Source organism: Pseudorca crassidens, chromosome 2, assembly GCF_039906515.1.
Source record: "Pseudorca crassidens isolate mPseCra1 chromosome 2, mPseCra1.hap1, whole genome shotgun sequence".
Classification (NCBI taxonomy): domain Eukaryota; kingdom Metazoa; phylum Chordata; class Mammalia; order Artiodactyla; family Delphinidae; genus Pseudorca; species Pseudorca crassidens.
This window is the reverse complement of record NC_090297.1, coordinates 163340156-163359204: the sequence shown is the minus strand read 5'-3', so window position 1 is coordinate 163359204 and position 19049 is coordinate 163340156. Positions and strand designations below refer to the sequence as shown.

At 37.9% G+C, this 19049-nt stretch overlaps 1 protein-coding gene across 13 annotated transcripts in view; it reads right to left on the bottom strand.

Annotated features, from left to right (window-relative positions):
* Positions 1–19049, bottom strand: part of ENAH (ENAH actin regulator) — a 155317-nt gene that overhangs the window by 67474 nt on the left and 68794 nt on the right. For 12 of the 13 annotated variants that reach the window (XM_067729628.1, XM_067729622.1, XM_067729624.1 and 9 more), the window contains exon 2: positions 8146–8311. The exons of the other annotated variant lie outside the window; for it this stretch is intronic. In XM_067729628.1, the coding sequence (XP_067585729.1) occupies positions 8146–8311 (166 nt within the window). The remainder of the gene's footprint in view (positions 1–8145; positions 8312–19049) is intronic. 13 annotated transcript variants of the gene reach the window in all.

Sequence of the window (19049 nt, the reverse complement as noted above, 5' to 3'; positions counted from 1 at the left end):
ATTATTTTATAGAAGCTTTATTGTATTAACTTTCATATTTACGTCTCCAATCCAACTGGAATTGATTTATGCCTATGGTATGATATAAGGTTCAAGTTTCCTTTTTGTTTCAATATGGCTGTCCAGTTGATGCAGCACTATCTATTAACTTGCTGCAGGTTTACCTTTTTCATAAATGAAGTGACTAAATGGCTCTATTTTGTTCTACTAGCCAATATGCCTATCTTAGAGCCAACATCAGTGCCTTAATTATTGTAGTTTTATAGTAAGTCTTGATAGCCACTAGAGTATGTCCTCCTACTTTGCTGTTCTCCTCAATATTGCTTTGGCTGTTCTCAGTCCTTTGTGTGCAGCTATAATTTTATACTATCAATTTTGTGTTATTTATCCAATCTGCCAGTCTCTGCTTTTAATTGTAGTGTTCAGTCCATTTACATTTAATGTAAATTATATATAAATTTGGGTCTAAATCTATCATACCTTCTTTTAGAGTTGTTTATTATTGTCCCCTCTATTAGCTTGCTAGTTATACATGTTTTCACTGTTGTTTTAGTGGTTGCCCTAGAGATTACAACAGGTACCTTAAACTTATCAAAGACAAATAAAAACTAGTATTTTTATCTTTACCTTAACAATACAAGGACTTACAATACTTCATCTCCAATAACATTCCCTTTCTTCCAATGCCCATCCTAGGAGTCCTACACTAGTTTTATCAGGTGTTTTAATTCCATTGATATTTTAAACCCCATAAAACATTATTAGTAGTCTTATACAGTTGATGATCATTTAAGATTTACCCAATAGTTACATTTTCTGTTGCTTTTTATTCCTTCTGCCCTCTCCAAGCTTCTGTTCGGACCATTTCTGATCTTGAAGAACACCCTTTAGAATTTCATTCGAAGCAGATTTCCTGGTGATGAATTATCTCCATTTTGGCTTGTAAGAAAATACCTTTGTTTCACCTTTTTTTTTTTTTCCCCCCCTCGGTACGCAGGCCTCTCACTGTTGTGGCCTCTCCCGTTGCAGAGCACAGGCTCTGGACGCGCAGGCTCAGCGGCCATGGCTCACGGGCCCAGCCGCTCCGCGGCATGTGGGATCTTCCCGGACTGGGGCACGAACCCATGTCCCCTGCATTGGCAGGCGAACTCTCAACCACTGCGCCACCAGGGAAGCCCTCACCTTGATTTTTGAAGACTATTTGTATCAGGTTTGGAACTTTAAGTGGCCACGTATTTTCTTTTAGTTCTTTGCAATCTACTGCCTCTTAAGTTTTTGCTGTTTCTACCGAGAAGTCAGCTGACAGTTTATTGTTGCTTCTTTAAAGTTGTCCTTTTTTCACTGACTGCTCTAAAGAGTTTCACCTTGAATTTAGTTTACAGTGATTTTAATATGATGGGTCTATATGTGGTTTTCTTTGTATTTATCCCATTTAAGATTTACAGCATTTCTAAGTTGATGTCCTTTCATCACTTCTGAAAATTCTTGTTCACTATTATGTCTTCAATTACTGCTCCTGCCCCATTCTCTCCTCTCCTCTGGGATTCCAATAACATATGTGTATACCTTATACTTTTTTACTGTATTTCTATTTCCTATGTCTCTTAAGCTTTTTCGTATGTCCATATTTTTCTCTCTCAGAACATCACAGCTTCGGACTGAACATTTTCTTCTGACTTATATCCAGTTTACTAATTCTTTTTAGTGGGTTCTAATTTGTTGTAGAACCCATCACTGAGTTGTTAATAGCAGTTATTTTATTTTTCAATTCCAACATTTCCATTTGGCTCTTTTTTCAAAAAAGTTTCCAGTTCTCTACTGAAATTCTCAATCTTATCTTTTATTTCCTTGAATATATTAAGCACAGTTATTTTATTTTATTATTTTTTTTGCGGTACGCGGGCCTCTCACTGTTGCGGCCTCTCCCGTTGCGGAGCATAGGCTCCAGAGGCGCAGGCCCAGCCGCTCTGCGGCATGTGGGATCCTCCCGGACCGGGGCATGAACCCATGTCCCCTGCATCGGCAGGCGGACTCTCAACCACTGCGCCACCAGGGAAGCCCTAAGCACAGTTATTTTAAAGTCAATTTCTGGTAATCCCATTAACTGGATTCCCAGTGGGTCTGTTCTATTACTGTTCCTCTTGTCTCGTTGCATTCTGGTTATTTTGACTGAATGCCAGACATTGTCTATGGACAACTATATGGAAATTTTGAGGCCTACAATGATGTTCTATTTTTCCAGGGAAGATTTACATTTGTTTCTGACAAGCAGCTAGGGAAACTAACAATCTCAAATTACCTTAATCCAAAAGTGATTAGAATGTCATTAGAGGCTGAGTATCAGTTCCTGTAAATGCCAGTCTACTTAGGAGTCAAACTTCTTCCCCAGGGTATGGGGCTTCTGGGTCCCAAATCATGGCCTGAGGGATTACCAAGACAACCCTCCCCTCATTAGCAGGCCCTAACTTATAATTTTTGTTCTACTAGTCCCAGGGATCTTCCAAAAGCTCTGTTCAGCTACTCAGTCCCCTCTTTCAAAACTGATATGTGGTTCCAGGTAAACATACGTCCCAAGTTGGGCTCACTTCTCTGGTTCTTTCTGCTTTTAGGTCATGGACCCATAATTCTTCATTGCCATGTAAGCTCTCCAAATAGACTTTTTTCTTTTAAATATTCTGTCCAACTGTTTTGGTTCACAGAGAGAGGCTCTATCTAAATTACCTCATCCACCAATACCCAAACTTGACAATAATTTTTAAAATATAATCACTTAAAGATGTTATGCTAAGTGAAATAAGCCAGATATAAAAGGTCAAATATTGTATGATTCCAATTATTTGAAATGCCTACAACAGTAAAATTCATAAAAATAGAATGGAGAATGGAGGTTGCCAGGGGTTATGGGTAGAGGGAAATGGAAAATTATTGTTTAAAGCGTTCAGAGTTTCAGTTTGGGAGGATGAAAAAGTTCTGGAGATGAATAGCAGGGATGGTTGCAGCACAACAATATGAATGTATTTAATGTCACTGAACTATGCATTAAAAATGGTTAAAACAGTAAATTTTGTTATTTTTACTACAATTAAAAAGATACGATCGCCTCTTACCATATGATTTCTATACATATTGGGCTGGGGGGTGGGGAGGTCACAAATCCTTAGCTACCAGAAACCCAAAGCTAGAATTTAACATTACCAGAAAATTATAAACCAAATTTTAAGGCAAATCTATATATATCCCTGCTTGGCAAATAGATTAAAAGGGCAGGCAAAAAAAGATAGTTATGTTCACTTTTTCAACTTGTTCAGTGACGGAATATTAGAAAAAGTTGAGGAAAATATTACTGGAATCAAAAGAGAATTATCTAAATCATTAGTTCACTTTTTCCAATATAGAAATTTTAAAATGTGAACAAATTATTTCACTCGATTCGAACTTTCAAGGATTGACAAAGCTGTATAATCTCGGGGCTTCCCTGGTAGCGCAGTGGTTGAGAGTACGCCTGCCGATGCAGGGGACACGGGTTCGTGCCCCGGTCCGGAAAGATCCCACATGCTGCGGAGCGGCTAGACCCGTGAGCCATGGCCGCTGAGCCTGTGCGTCCGGAGCCTGTGCTCCACAACAGGAGAGGCCACAACGGTAAGAGGCCCGATACTGCAAAAAAAAAAGCTGTATAATCTCAAAAAGCTTTCAAAGTCAAGGGGGATGCATATACCTTCATTTAATAATAACTGTTTATTGGATGTCCACTAAGGATGTTATCAGGTTTGGACTTCTTCATAATCCTAATACTTCAAACCCAATGAGCTTGCATCTAGATTAGTGATTTCCATCCTACGCACACCATCCATTTTTAGCCTGATCATAACAGATTAAACCGTGCATGTAAACATCTATACTTCCTTCTGACGTGGCTCAATAGCTTATCTTGTCTATGAAGTCATCCACAACCCTCTTCCCCATCTTCTCAACAAAGTGATCATTCTTTTATGCCCTCACTGTACAATGATTTGTCATAAATGCAACAACTAACTGTGCTGTTTTCCTTATATGCATAATATCCCGTTTCTTTACTTCGTTGTTCTTCAAGGTCAGGAATTATTATCTATATAAAACCTAACTACAATGCCTAGAACATAATAGGCACTCAAGTATTAAGGAGAAAAATGGTAGCTTTTCATATATATGTATATAATTTGTACATACTCAATTTTACAAATAAATGGTGGGTCATTGTTTTTAATGGCTCTTAGTACAGAAAGTTTAGATGTTGTTTAATGAATTATACTAATATGTTTCTACTAAGAACAGACTGATAACCATTAAGAAATGAAAGAAGGTACTCTGGAATGAAAAGAAACCAATTATTTATTAGATTTATTCTTAGGTACTTTATCATTTTTGTTACTTTAAGCAGTATCTGTATAAAATTATATTTTCAATTTGCTTATCGTTAGTTCTAGAAAAATGCTACTGATATTTTTTTATTATTAACTTATTTATTTTTATTATTTATTTTTGGCTGTGTTGGGTCTTCGTTTCTGTGCGAGGGCTTTCTCTAGTTGCAGCAAGTGGGGGCCACTCTTCATTGCGGTGCGCGGGCCTCTCACTATCGTGGCCTCTCTTGTTGCGGAGCACAGGCTCCAGACGCGCAGGCTCAGTAGTTGTGGCTCACAGGCCCAGTCACTCTGCGGCATGTGGGATCTTCCCATACCAGGGCTCGAACCCGTGTCCCCTGCATTGGCAGGCAGACTCTCAACCACTGTGCCACCAGGGAAGCTCAAATGCTACTGATTTTTATATACTGATGTTATATCCAGCAACCTTGCTGAACAATCTTATTAGTTCTAATATTTTATCTGCAGATACTCTTGGGAATTTTTTATGTAGACAATTATATCATCAGCGAATAAGGTCAGTTCTGTTTCTTCCTTTTCAATCCTTATTGCTTCTATTTCTTCATCTTCATATTACTAGGTTACCTCTTCTGCAATACTAAATGAAGATGATTAAAGCTGAAATCCTCAAACTTATTCCTGAGTTTAATGGAAATCCTTCCAACATTGAACTATCTTGTAAGATGTTTGCTATATGATTATATAATTCATCCTTATCAGCTTAAGAAAACTCATTTTTATGCCAAACATGCTGAGGATTATTATGTATGGATTTTAATTTTATCAATGCTTTTTCTGAGACTCTTGTTTCTTACAGGTTTTCTCCTAGCAAATTAATAGGTTATCTAATGTTAAACTATCCTTACATTACTGAGATAAAGAGATAAATCCTATTTGGTCAAGTTGGTGGTCTTTTTTTTCCCCCATACACATTGTTGCATTTGGTCAGCTAATATCTTATTGAGGACTTTTATATCTATATCAATGTTCTTAAGTGAAACATGCTTATACGTTTCCTCTCTCAAATGGCTCTTCTATGTCTCAGATATCAAAATTATACTAGCCTCATAAAACACTTCTTTAGAACCGTTTGCATAAAACAGGTAATAGCTTGAAGGTTTTCAGATTTTGTTTATAAATGCTCTGGATGCCCTCCTTTTTTTCTTAATTTTGGGGGTAGGTTATTAACTACTGATACATTTTATGACTGAGGTCTATTATGTTTCTATACTTTTCTGCCAGGTGTGGTAAATTATATTTTTCTACAAAATGGCCCATTTATTAGTGTAAAGCTGTTCATAATACTATAATTTATTTCCTTACTATAACTATAGTGATATCTCTTTCCAACCCTAATATTGTTTATTTATAATTTAATTTTTTTGTTTGATTCTGTCAATTTATTCAGGGAAGCAGCTTTTGTGTTAATAAGTTCTATTTATTAGTTATTTTTTCTTTTATTTTTAGTATTTCCTTCTGCTTTTTTGGGTTTGCTTATTATATACCATTAAGATTTGTCCATCTACCTAGAGGGTATCATGCTGAAAAAGTCAGACAAAGAAAGACAAATACGCTATGATTTCACTTACATGAGGCATCTAAAAAACAAAACAAACAAACAAACATGACAAAACAGAAACAAGATTCGCAGATATGAGAATAAACGGGGGGACAGGGGGTGGGTGGTCCATCTACGGACAACTTAGACATCCCACAGGTTTCTATAGGTAATATCTTGTCACTCAGATCCAGGTTGGTTTTTCTTAATTTTTAAACATTTTCTAATCTTCATAATGATTTCATCTTAGTGTCACAAATTATTTAGAAGTGTGTTTTTAAATTGCCAGTATTTTAAGAAACACTCCATTTGTCAAAACTGGAAGTCATAGGATAGTTTACTTCTCTTATGAATAAAAATTTCAGTATTTCATATGGAAATTGCCTGACTTACCCAGATTTCTAATTTTTTTTTCAGTTGAGGTATAACTGACATATAACATTATATTCATTTCAAGTTTACAAATAATGATTTGATCCAATTATTTTTAAATATTCATTTTATTTTTTGCCAATATTTAGATACTTTTAGGTTTGTTCATCAGTGTTATCAAATGACCAATTCACTGAATTTACCAAAAATTTATTTTACAGCTACTAGTTTGGAATGTTGTGTTTAAAATGTTCGATAATGTCTACAAAGTTCTAGTCGTCCAGTTTCCAGTTTTTCTCTATAGTAGCATCTTAGGAAGTATTCAATTTGTCTCTGGCCTAACTCACCGCTGCGACACTTTGCTGGAGGAAAGACAAAGGGGAGAGAAAGTACTCAGAACGACCTGGATACCCCCCAGGGAGAGAGGGTTCTTGGTACAGAGACTGGAGACCAGAGAAGGGCTGAGCAACAGGCACAGAGAGCAAAAGGAGGGAGGCTAGGGAGGAGAAAGAACAGGGTAGGGGGCGAGGGCACAGGAAAGAGAAGGGAGCCTGAGAGGACAGAGGGCAGGCTGGGACAGTTAGTACTAATAGTTACACTTGCTAAATTCAGTGACCTGCCTTTCGGCAAACTGATTCAGGTCTTTAGAAGTTCCTCTCCAGGGGAGCAATGCATTTGTTTTTGCCAGGTGCCCTAGGAGTTTCACTGGCCTGCAACCAGTATTGGTTAATATCTTGACTGGAGCTGTGTAAGTGAAGTTGGAGGTTCCCATTTTTCAGAGGAGCTCCTAAACCAGCTCAGACAGAAACAAACTCCTTTGCCTACCTGTGCTGATTCGGAGGATTTTTCTAAGTCCTCTTTTTATGGTGTGCAGCCCCTTGAAGAGGCTCAGCTTTATGCAGAGATACTGGTTTCAAAGCCCAGCCTCTCACAGGCCACAAAATCTAAGTCCCTGGATACTACCAGTTCATAATCTCCATCCCAAAACACAGGGCTGCTGCAGCATCTGGCCACCCCACACTACACCACCCTGTCTCCTAGTGGAAATGCAGGGACCTACCTTGTAAGAACTCAGCTGGAAACGTGTTACACTTTCCCTGCATATGTTTAACATTGGTTGATTTTACCATCTTACCAGAGCCAAAAAAAAGTATTTTGTAAATCTGTTCTTTATAAAAGTCCTCACTGCTATTAGCATGTACTTAATACTAGCAAGACCCTATTTGTATTTTCCTCTATCTACTGCTCCTTATCTGTTAAGGCTCAAGAACTCCGAGTAATCAGATAATCCAGTCACCTTTCTAAGAAATCCAGAGCAGGGAATCAGTAAAAGTTTAGTTGTCATGGCAGACATGAATTACAAAAGCCTAACTATTCCGGCAACCTTAATACCTACAATTTTTCTATCGTATATGAATTTAACAATATTTTATGAAACTATTTACATTTTGAACTCTTTCCTATAATCCCAAACCCCATACCTTTGGTGGGAAATGAATTCCTTAAACACGCTCTGTTACTTAAGTGTATTTCACATTTTAGTTTGTCTTAAATTTACTTTGGATTCCAAAACCCAGCTAGTTTGAAGGCCAAAGCATCTAAAGAATATTCATAACTGAAAAACTCAGATTTATATTCTTGAACAATTAGTTCTAAATCCTCATCTAAATTCAGGCTTTATAAAAGGTGGAGAGGGTGGGAAGGCAAACCTATATCCTTTGTCCCATAGAAACTCTTTTTGTCTATAATTTTAAAGTACTGAATGTATCAAGTCCTTGTGTAATACTAGATAACGTTAAGAATTTAACAGACCCTTACCTGATGGTCCTGAATCTTCCTGCCCACCACTCTGAATGTGTTGTTGCCTGTATGATGATATATATGAACTCTGCTGAACCCGGTTGAACCACCAGCTGGCACCCACTTTTTATTGGCATCATCGTAAACCATCACAGCAGCTCTTGCCTGACAGATACTCTGTTCACTGGGGTGGAGGGGGGAAGAAAAGCAAACTTTTAAGAGACTTAAAATATGCTAAGCTTCCCACATAGCCATATAAACCAGAGTTAGCTAACCGAGCAATTGGTCAACAATTAGTGCTTTACTGGGTGCTAGAAACAGAAACAATGAACAAGACAGAGGCTTCCTGCTCTTATGGGTAGAGTCTGATGGGGAAGATAGACCAAAAAATGAACTGTAATGAGGGACCAGAAAGAGATCAGGATCCACAAAGAGCACTTAGATAGAAGAAACATTTTCTTCTAAATCTGAGGATCTAATACACTCATTAAACTGAATATAACTACAAATATAAATTAATCATTATTTAACTGTATACATATGTTTATAATATTGGTGAACTGTTTGTGATTACCTCTCTTTACTGGCAAAATTACTTTTATCATCAGGCTTGCTTCAAGGTCTATATAACAAATTCTGCTAGGCTCTTCTGCCCCTTGAGATATGGAGTGGTCACTAGCAATCAATGGACAGCCCGGTGACTGAGACAGTCAGTCCCTGACTCTCCACTCAGGCAAGATAACATCTTATGTTTCAAATTTCTTCACTTAAAAATGAAGAAGTAAAATAAGATGATTTCTAAGGATTCTTCTAGATGTTAAATTCTAAGCTTCACAAATAAATATTGAAGAAAAGAAGACCAACTCCATGATAGAATCTTTAAATCTCAGCTTCATCTCAATTATTTGTTACCAAGTGAAACTGAGATACATGAATAAATAAAATGTAGAGATGATCTTAATTCTATATTAAGCAATAGTTTCATCTTTCAAATATATTCCAAAATAATACTGGGCAAAAAAGACTGATTGGAATTTTACTTTATTTTATACCATATGTTATTTTTTAAAAATGAAATACCAAAAGTGAACTACAGAACAGGTATATTAACTCCATGCTGACTATTAACCGAATTAAAATGACTCAATCTCCATATAGAAGACTTATCTTGATGCTTGCTTAAGCAGCTGTTAATGGAGATGCTAAGTAGCTCATCCAACCCCATCTTTTAATGAAAGCACTGCTCATTCCACCAATTTTAGCCTTCAAGATTTTAAACAGTAAATCATGTGGGTCCTTCCCCAACATCCTGGGAAACAGTCGCTTTCATGCCCTCCCTGCTTACCCACACTTCTGGCCCATCTCTCAACAGTGTATGTCTGTGCTTTACTAGACTTGTTGTGTGACTTGATGACACCTAAAGAGGTCACAGCACCGGGCAATAAACCCACCCAGAACAGTGGGGTTATAAATGCTTGTAATTTTCCATTAGCTAAATCTTACAAAAACTTGTAACAATACCTGTGCAGCACAAACACTGAAATAAACCCAGTGGTACTGTCTAAATTTTTATGCTGCACCGAATTTTTTTTAGTAAATTAGTTCTGGGAGTAAAAACGAGGCAATGACTAAAGCCTGAATTATTTTTAAAAGCTTGATTAAAGAGCCTTTGTCAGCACAGCAGTTGAAATCTCTTCAACTGCTCACAACAAAAATACTTGTTAAGGGACAAAATTTACATAACCCTATAGAAAGAAACAAGCTAAGGCAAAGTGCCTCTTACAGCATACAATCCAAGAAACAAATTTACTAACTAACTGTAAATAACAACTCAATAAACAAATCTGTAAATTAGTACAGAACAGTATTTTCCAGTTCGAAAATTAATGTTTTTGGACATACACGATGTTTCCCCAAGGTTCAAGAAATAATGTCTCTTCAAGAAGTTCCACTGGGATCATAGAAGTTAAAGCAATAGTTGAACCCCTATTTTGTAAATCAGGTTATTCCATGCCTCAAAAAAAAAAAAAAAAAAAAAAAGATACACCAGAAATCTAAAACCAGGAGAGTTAAATAAAATGTCCCAACTTTCTCCTCCACCTTTTTCTTCCTCATTGCTCTACAGTGGGATGCCGGAGACATTCCAAATTACTGAAGCACCGAGTTAACTGAATAGCTCTGACTAATGCTTAATTATTCAAGATATATATAAACCACTTAGTCAGCAAGCAAATGTCTAGTCACTTCAATTTCCCTATAACCACAGAAACAAAGACACCTCTAAATGAACGTATCAAGGTAGCCAAGAAAGGCCAAAAATACAAAAACTGGTTGATTAGTTTTCTAATGAAGATGAAAAGAAATCTTCAAACTGAGATGTTAAGGATACAAATCTAACTCTAAACAAAACCAAGAAGCACCAAGAGAAGTCAAGGTTAAAGGGAAGAAAAACATAAGATGTGGGTAAGAGCTGAAGTGTCACTGGAGGTATAGTCAGAGCCACGCGGGTTATGCAGCAAACTGTGAAGATACAAGCTAAGACCCAAACAACCCTGTAGTTCTACCAGGCATCCGGCCCTCAGAGAAGCCACATCAAGGCCCAGCCAGGAAGGAATGGCGCTGTCCAGTGGGCTCTTAGCGACCAAGCCAAGTCTTTCCATTCCTTTCCACACACCTGAGGACCTCTCCTCAACTAGAGACACACATCCTATGGTATAACAAAATATATCTGGTCTTTGTCAGGTTCCTGGAACAGAGCTCCTAAAACCCTTGGCATCTCCTGAGCAGTAAGAGTGTCTTTGGTATGCTAATGAGATTACTCTAGGCTTCCATACAAAGCCAAGATCAGAGGGTAGAAATGTTCAGTCTCACCCCTTCCCCACCTCTGGGGAGGAGAGAAGGGCCGGGAGACTGGTCTCACTCACAATGGCCAATGATTTAATCAATCATTCCTACATGATGAAATCTCCGTAAAAACACCCAATCGAGCTCACATCCAGGTGCTGGTTGGGTGGCATGCCTAGACAGGGCCTAGAAGCTCTCTATTCCTTGCCCTATACATCTCTTCCACCTGGCTGTTTCTGAGTTGTATCCTCTATGATAAACCAGTAATGGTAAGTAAAAACACCTTCCTGAGTTCTGGGAATCATTTTAACAAATTATTGAGCCTGAAGGGGAGTCTTGGGAACCCCCGAATTTGTAGTCAGCCGGGCCTAAGTGTGGGCAACCTAAGTACCCCACTGGCAGTGCCAACTAAAAACTGTCACTTCCCATCTGGTTCTCACTAAGCCACTGGAGTCGCTGACCTTCAACACCCCCTGAAAGGAGTTCGGGGCGGAGATCAGGAATGAGGTGCTCTGTGCTCTGGGGAAAACTGGCAGAACAGGCCTTCAGACAGTTAGATATTTTCAGAAGACTTTATGAGCCCAATTTCTTGCATCTTCTCACATCTAGAAAAGCACTAAAATCATTAACAGAGACATCTGCTCCTCGTGACTAGCAGCAACCTTCTGCCAAAATGTGTGCTTGATTGATCCTCCTTCGCCAAAATCACATAGATACTGACCTCCCCCTTATCTTTTCGAACAGCTCCCCAGAGCTTTCTGAGAAGCTGTCTCCCAGGCTATAGTTCCCATTTGGCCCCAGATAAAACTTACTCACTACTTAACTCACTACTGTCAGGTTGTACTTTTTTTTTTCAGTTGACAGCAGCCAGGTCTAAGTGGGAGCAGGCTTGTGGGACTGAGCCCTCAACCTATGGCATCTTGTACTAATTCCAGAAAGTCAGTGTTTGAATTCAGTTGAATTGTTGGACACCCAGTTTGTATCAAAAAAATAAGAGAACAGGGCTTCCCTGGTGGCGCAGTGGTTGAGAGTCCGCCTGCCGATGCAGGGGACACGGGTTCGTGCCCCGGTCCGGGAAGATCCCACATGCCGCGGAGCGGCTGGGACCGTGAGCCATGGCCGCTGAGCCTGCGCATCCGGAGCCTGTGCTCCACAACGGGAGAGGCCACAACAGTGAGAGGCCCACGTACAGCAAAAAAATAAAAAAAAGAGAGAACAGACTGTTGATTTGAGAAGAAAACTCCCACTCAATATACCAACTCCAAATTACAGGTATGCACAAAATAAGCTAGTGGTACCCAGTTTTGGATTTCACAAACCCATAAACTTCAAAGACCGACTGGATGAATCAGTACAGAACAGGGTTGACAGTATTTTGGCCTACTTGCCAGGTAGGAGATTTCAGGGTAAGGTAGGGGACCACCATAACTTACTAAAATGAAGATATTTTGGAACTTAAAAACTCAAAATAAATACAATGTAATATACTATAAATATAATAATTAGCTTTCCATACAATTCTCTACATTGCCCACTTTTTTTTTTCTTCCATTTCTCCCTGGCCCAGTGAAATACTTATAAGTCTGCCTGCTTTATATGTATGACTATATGACTGGCCTGAGTCACAACAGAACTGCCTGTACGTTGGTGTCTATACAAGCACCAGAGCAGTGACAGGTCAGCTAGAGGTTCTTCTGGTAAGAATTTCCAACTTTATCTAGGAGGATTTTTAGATGAGAAAGTCAATGAGAGAATTTCTGAAATGACGAAATTTCAGAAATTCACATATGTGCAGTTTTTCAGGGAAACGTAACATGGAAGGAAGGCAAGATTTAAGAACCACAGCTATTGAAGAGTCAAAAAGGGGAAAAAATTAAAGAAAATAAAGATCTAAACGAGCACAGCAAAAAAGACAAAAATTTTATAATCTTTATATTATCATTCTACCTGAATTATAACAAGGCTCAAAATGAATACCTAGTAAGCCTTCAACATTCTGAGTCAGTAAAGGAAGTACATAAAAGATTAAATTAGTAAATTACTGAGCTGTACTTTTGTGAAGATCAGGCAGTAAATTAGTTATAAACAAAAATTTCATTTTATGACCAAATGCAAATGGTATATGTAATTGATTATACCTCATTTTCCTGATGTTAATTTTGTTTTTTTAAAAAATGAAATATGGCATTAGAAGGCTAAAGACAGCTGATTTTTTTAAAAAAAATAAAAACCATGACACTACAATCCAATTTTGTGGCTTTGTAAAAATTCATTTCTAAATATAGTCAAATTTCCTGAACAGGTATATATGATGGTAGAAAATGCTGGCCCAATTTTATTTTTATAGGTTACCTGTGAATGAAATGGTTCCTGGTATTTAAGCAGAGTAAGGATCCCTTGGCTATTCTTGTCTATGCTGTTTACTGAGATTGCAATAAAGCCAAGTCTTTGAAAATAGCAACTTCCTTTCAAAGTAACCATTACTTGTCAAAGAAAGCATGAATATGCAGTGTCTAGGCACAGAGTAGGCATTGTTTACATTCTCGTTCAGTACATAATTTCATTTAACAAAATCCTACTCAAGAATTGGATCATCAAGATCTGGATCAAATACCATTCCTTCTGTTAAGTCTTTGTGGAGTCCCCAAAGCCAGAATTAATTGCTCCCTCCTCCCATAGCATTCATTAATTTTTCCACCAGGAGGACTCTCTGCGGAGGTAATATCTGAGCCACAGGAAGGAGTTAGGATTTTACTCCAAGTGCATTGGGAAGCCACTAGAGGGCTTTAAGCACCAAAGGCAAGAGAAAAATTATGTCACCCAGCATTTCACTGATACTCCCAAAGTAGTATGCGACATGCTATAAAGGATGTCACTACTGGAAGTCATGGTCCCAATTAATTTATTTTTACATACATATAAAAATGTATTCATCATCTTTGAAAAGGAGATGTCATTTATCTTCGAATGACAGAGCCTAGTCTGCAGTAAGTTATCAAGGTCTATACAATAACCTCTGCTATACTACCAACAACTTAGAGAGTTTACTCTAAGAAAGAGAATTAGCATCTTGTCTGTTATGATACTGAGTCACTCTGTGAATCAAGATGTCAGTTATTCAGAAGATAAAATATTAAGAAAGAAATTACACAAAGAAGTTGGGAATTTTAGGGCTTCCCTGGTGGCGCAGTGGTTAAGAATCCGCCTGCCAATGCAAGGGGACACGAATTCGAGCCCTGGTCCAGGAAGATCCCACATGCCGCGGAGCAACCAAGCCCGTGCGCCACAACTATTGAGCCTGCGCTCTAGAGTCCGTGAACCACAACTACTGAAGCCTGCGCGCCTAGAGCCCGTGCTCAGCAACAAAAGAAGCCACCACAACAAGAAGCCCGCGCACCGCTACGAAGAGTAGCCTCCACTGGCCGAAACTAGAGAAAGCCCGCACGCAGCAACGAAGACCCAAGGCAGCCAAAAATAAATAAATAAAATTAATTTTTTAAAAAAAGTTGGTAATTTTAAAGACAGTATTTCCACCTTATTCTCTGATGTCAATTTTTTTTGCTCAAGCTTGTAATTTTATAACATTTCAAGCATTAATGAGGCTTAAACATAATTTGATTTCAATTCAATTCCACAATTATTTTTCACACCTGCATTCCATGGCCTCCTAGAGTTATAAAAGATTATGCACTCAAATAGGGACTAATAAACATGTATTTTCTTCAAATAGGAAAGTAAGCAATAAATAGCATGCCCTGTATTGTGTTAAGCACTAGAGGAGTCACAAATAGAAGGCTTTTTCTCTCAGTTCACCACTCTAGACTCCAGCCATCCTGCAAACCTAGGGGTCACACCAGCATCCTCCCTGCCCTTCACCCTGCCAGGCACTCGGTCACCGAGGCCCGTCAATTCTACTTCCTAAAAACTTCTAAATTCATTAGTTCCCTTTGCTCACAATGCTCAAAAGCTTTAATTTGGGCCGTCCCTGGTTTCTCATCTGGTTTATTTCAAGTCTCCTAACTGGTATCCCTGACTGCAATTTTACTCCTTCTTCCCAGTGCTTCCAGAGGGAAATTTTTCTAAAGCAAATCTCATCACATCACTGTTCTGCTTAAGACACTCTAAAGACTCATTTCAGGATAAACTTTGGCTTCATAGCATGGCACAAGGGGTCTACTGTGATTTGGCCTCTGTCTTTCTCAACGTTCATACTTTCTTTCAAATACTTGTAGCATGAAATGTGTACAAGACACCATTCTACCATCCTGCTGCTGGTGGCACATCCCACCACTGGGGGCACATCAGTATTCACTACAGCAATGACAATTATGCCATATTTGTCCATGTATCTACACCTTTGCACATGCCCTGTACCTAACCTACCTGCACCTCTCCTCCTCGCCTAATACTGACAGTTCTGCAGAATTTAGACACGAGTGTCACATCCTCTTGAAAGCTTTTCCTCTCTCCCTCAATATATAATAGGAACTCACTCTCTGGGTTCTCACAATACACTATGCATATCATGTCTCCAACAACATCATATTAAACCCCTGAAGGGTCGGCATTGTATCTTTTCATCTCTCCTAATTAAGATTTGTTGAAGGACTAACTTGGAAAGTAGTGAGCAATATTAACTGTCAAAAGTAAAAATCCATAAGCTTTGAGTAAGAGCCCCAAAACATGCCAGTGAAAGCTCCCTTTTCTGACTTCCAATGCCCAAATGGACAATCTCAGACCTTCTCCTTTCCATCTATAAAACATACCATTAGCACTCAAAACACTCAGCTCTGAGCTAGTAAACTATTCTAATCACCCCGCCGCACTCTTCTGCTCCCAGTTAGGCTGTATACTTATTAAGAAGTCAGCTGTGTTTGTGACCAAATATATTCAGTCCAAGTGTACTTGTACTGTAATTATGCAATTTAAATATTATATAAAGGGATACAACGTGAATATATAGAAATTCTATGAAAATTAAGTTCCTATCAAGATGAGTCACTAAAAAATTGTAAGATATACATAAAAGACGGGGGAATCACACAAGTCTAGCAGACTGCTATACTGAGAATGCTCTGCATATATCTTAAGTTCTCTCTCCACTTTAAAGAAACCAAAGCTGAAACTCTGAAGGTAAAACATGGGCATGCTTCAGGAAAGAAAAATAATGTAGACTTCTCATCACCAGACTAACACTAAAAGCTTTATCAAAAATAAAAGTCACAGAATGAACATAATATAGACTAAAATGCTCTAAGGTACATGTCATTTTTAAGGATACCAAGCTTGAGATCAATTAACCAACCATCATCACCCGTACAGATCACATTACATACAAAAGCTTCTACTATATGCTACATTTGTGAAATACTAACTAGCTTTTCTCCTTTCATATTCCATCCATAAACCAAAAAACTTGCTAAGAATGGCGGGGGGGGGGGGGGGCGGGGGGCGGGTGCTGCTTGCTAGAACAGCTAGGTGCTGCTGTCCTGGCTCCCTGATTGAAGGATACGGGAAAACTCTGTGAATGCCACTGACAAACAGCAGATACAAATAAGGCAGCAAACAAACTTATTTTCTGCAAGGCAAGAAAACCATCTGTGAGGCAGTAGCTCCAATAACGTAGAAAGGCAAAATTTCCACTAAAGACCACAGAGTTGTATACCATTCATCTCTCTAAGAAATACTAAAAGGTTGGGTTTTTTTTAATAGCTCTTTATTGGAGTATAATTGCTTCACAATACTGTGTTAGTTTCTGTTGTACAACAAAGTGAATCAGCCATATGCATACACATGTCCTCATATCCCCTCCCTCTTGCGTCTCCCTCCCACCCTCCCTATCCCACCCCTCTAGGTTGCCCCAAAGAACGGAGCTGATCTCCCTGTGCTATGCTGCTGCTTCCCACCAGCCAACTATTTTACATTCGGTAGTGTGTATGTCGATGCTACTCTCACTTCGCCCCAGCTTCGCCCTCCCACCCCATGTCACCAAGTCCATTCTCTATGTCTACCTCTAAAAGGTTTTTTTAAAAGGTGAAAAGATCAATGTCACTACTTAACTCTTCATCCCATAACATCTATATTCATGTGCAAAGTACAACTGTAATCTAACGTATAACAGATCCACAGTCACCACAGAACATGACCAATATATCTAAAGCAAGATAGCATGTTTTAGAAAACATTTCAGCAAATCTGTTGGGTTATCCCATAGGATGAAAAAGTCTCTTAAAAAAAAGGAGAAATCATTAGGTAAAATACTATGTAGAAAAAGTACCTGAAAGGAGGCACTTCCTACATGCAGTTACGCATGTTTAGGAATAAGAGTAAGCTTTTAAAAAAATCTTTATGGTACTATTTGACTTTAACTATGCTCTTATTTGAATAAGTATAGAACATGAAAAATCCTATAAATGTGACTTGGCCAACAAAAAGAACCTGCCTCTGCCAACAATATACCTGGAGAGAGAGGAATAATACAGAAAATGAAAATGCGACTATTTTGATATTCTTAGAACCACAAGAGAGAGGAGAAAACGAGGATGGAATTTATAAGGGTTTGTAGAGAGAAAAGAAAATGAAATCATATTGGGCAGGAAGTAAAAAGCGAATTAAGAAACTACTAAGACAGAAAATCTTGGATGGAAACCTGTCTCTGCATGCAACTGGCTGGGCACGTACTGAAGGAAACCTGGCCTGCTGCCGAGAAGAAGCCCAGGTAAATCAAGCCCTCCTGCCTTTCCTGTGATACAGAAGACTAGTTAACAAAAAAAAAAGCAAAACACTATTTTAAAAAAATTAAAACCAACTGTCTCAGGAGACCGTACTCTACAACTATCCATAGATAAATATTTTCAGAGCCTATGTTTCAAAGTATTGCTTAAATGCAAGCACAAAAATCATAACAAAATCAATGAGGGAAAATCTATTAATTTTTGACTATCTGTAGTATTTAGTATAGACTGACATATCTCCAGTTGCAGTCGTAAAGAAATCTCCTTACATTAATAAAGACCTAAAACCCAGAGACAGTATGTGACATATATAATTAATTACTGAGTCAGGGTTGTGATGATAATAATGATACTAATAATAAAAACAAATACTAATATGAATACTTAAGAAGATACACACACTGTTCTATGTACTTTGCCTTTCATTTATTTATTTATTTATTTATTCAACATTTATTCATTTATTCATTTATTTATTCAACAACTTTATGTGGTAGATACTTGTTAATATTCCCATTCTACAGATAGGAAATTGAGACAGAGAAGTGAATTAATTTGACCAAACAACATACTGTAGGAAGTGACAGAAATGGGATTCAAAGCAGCAGTCTGCTTCAGAGTCTGGACTTTCGATCACTCTACTTGAATAAGAGAGTTAGAGTCTGCCTACCTACCGATTATATTAGTTCAATCAAATTAACTCCTCAGAAGTTTTCTATCATTTCTGCATTATACTTCATGTTATATTTGTTGAAGCTAAAGGAAGGGAATTTGTATATTTGCTGAAATTGATGGTCTTGTAGAAATAAACCAGGATTCTTTTGAAGACTTCACTAGAGAAAATTATACCTTATACTACTAGGAAAACATATCTAGACTATCACAGACTTTTTTTAAAGATAGTACAAAACATATGCATAAAATTAATACTTCAGGGGAAGTTTCCTTCCAATTGAACCTCAACATTCTTCAAAGAATTACATGAAGGCAAAATCTGTGGGAAGCCTTTTAGACATCAAACTAGACACACACACACGCATGCACACAAATGAAGAATATATAAATATAACATGATTTTTAAGACAAGTCATATGGTAGAACAGCACCCACCATTCCATTACCTTTAACTACCCTGATTTTGTTACTATACAAGGTAACAATTTAGCATTAGAGTACATGAACTCTAAAATACACTAGCTAATATGAGGAATACCACTCTCATTTTTCAAAAAGAATAGGTAAAATGAAATAATAGAAGAAACTTTAGTTATTTTCATCCAAGTTAGTATAGTACTGACTAGAAAATTAAGATAAAATTTCAACCTAAAACTACAGAAAAAAGAT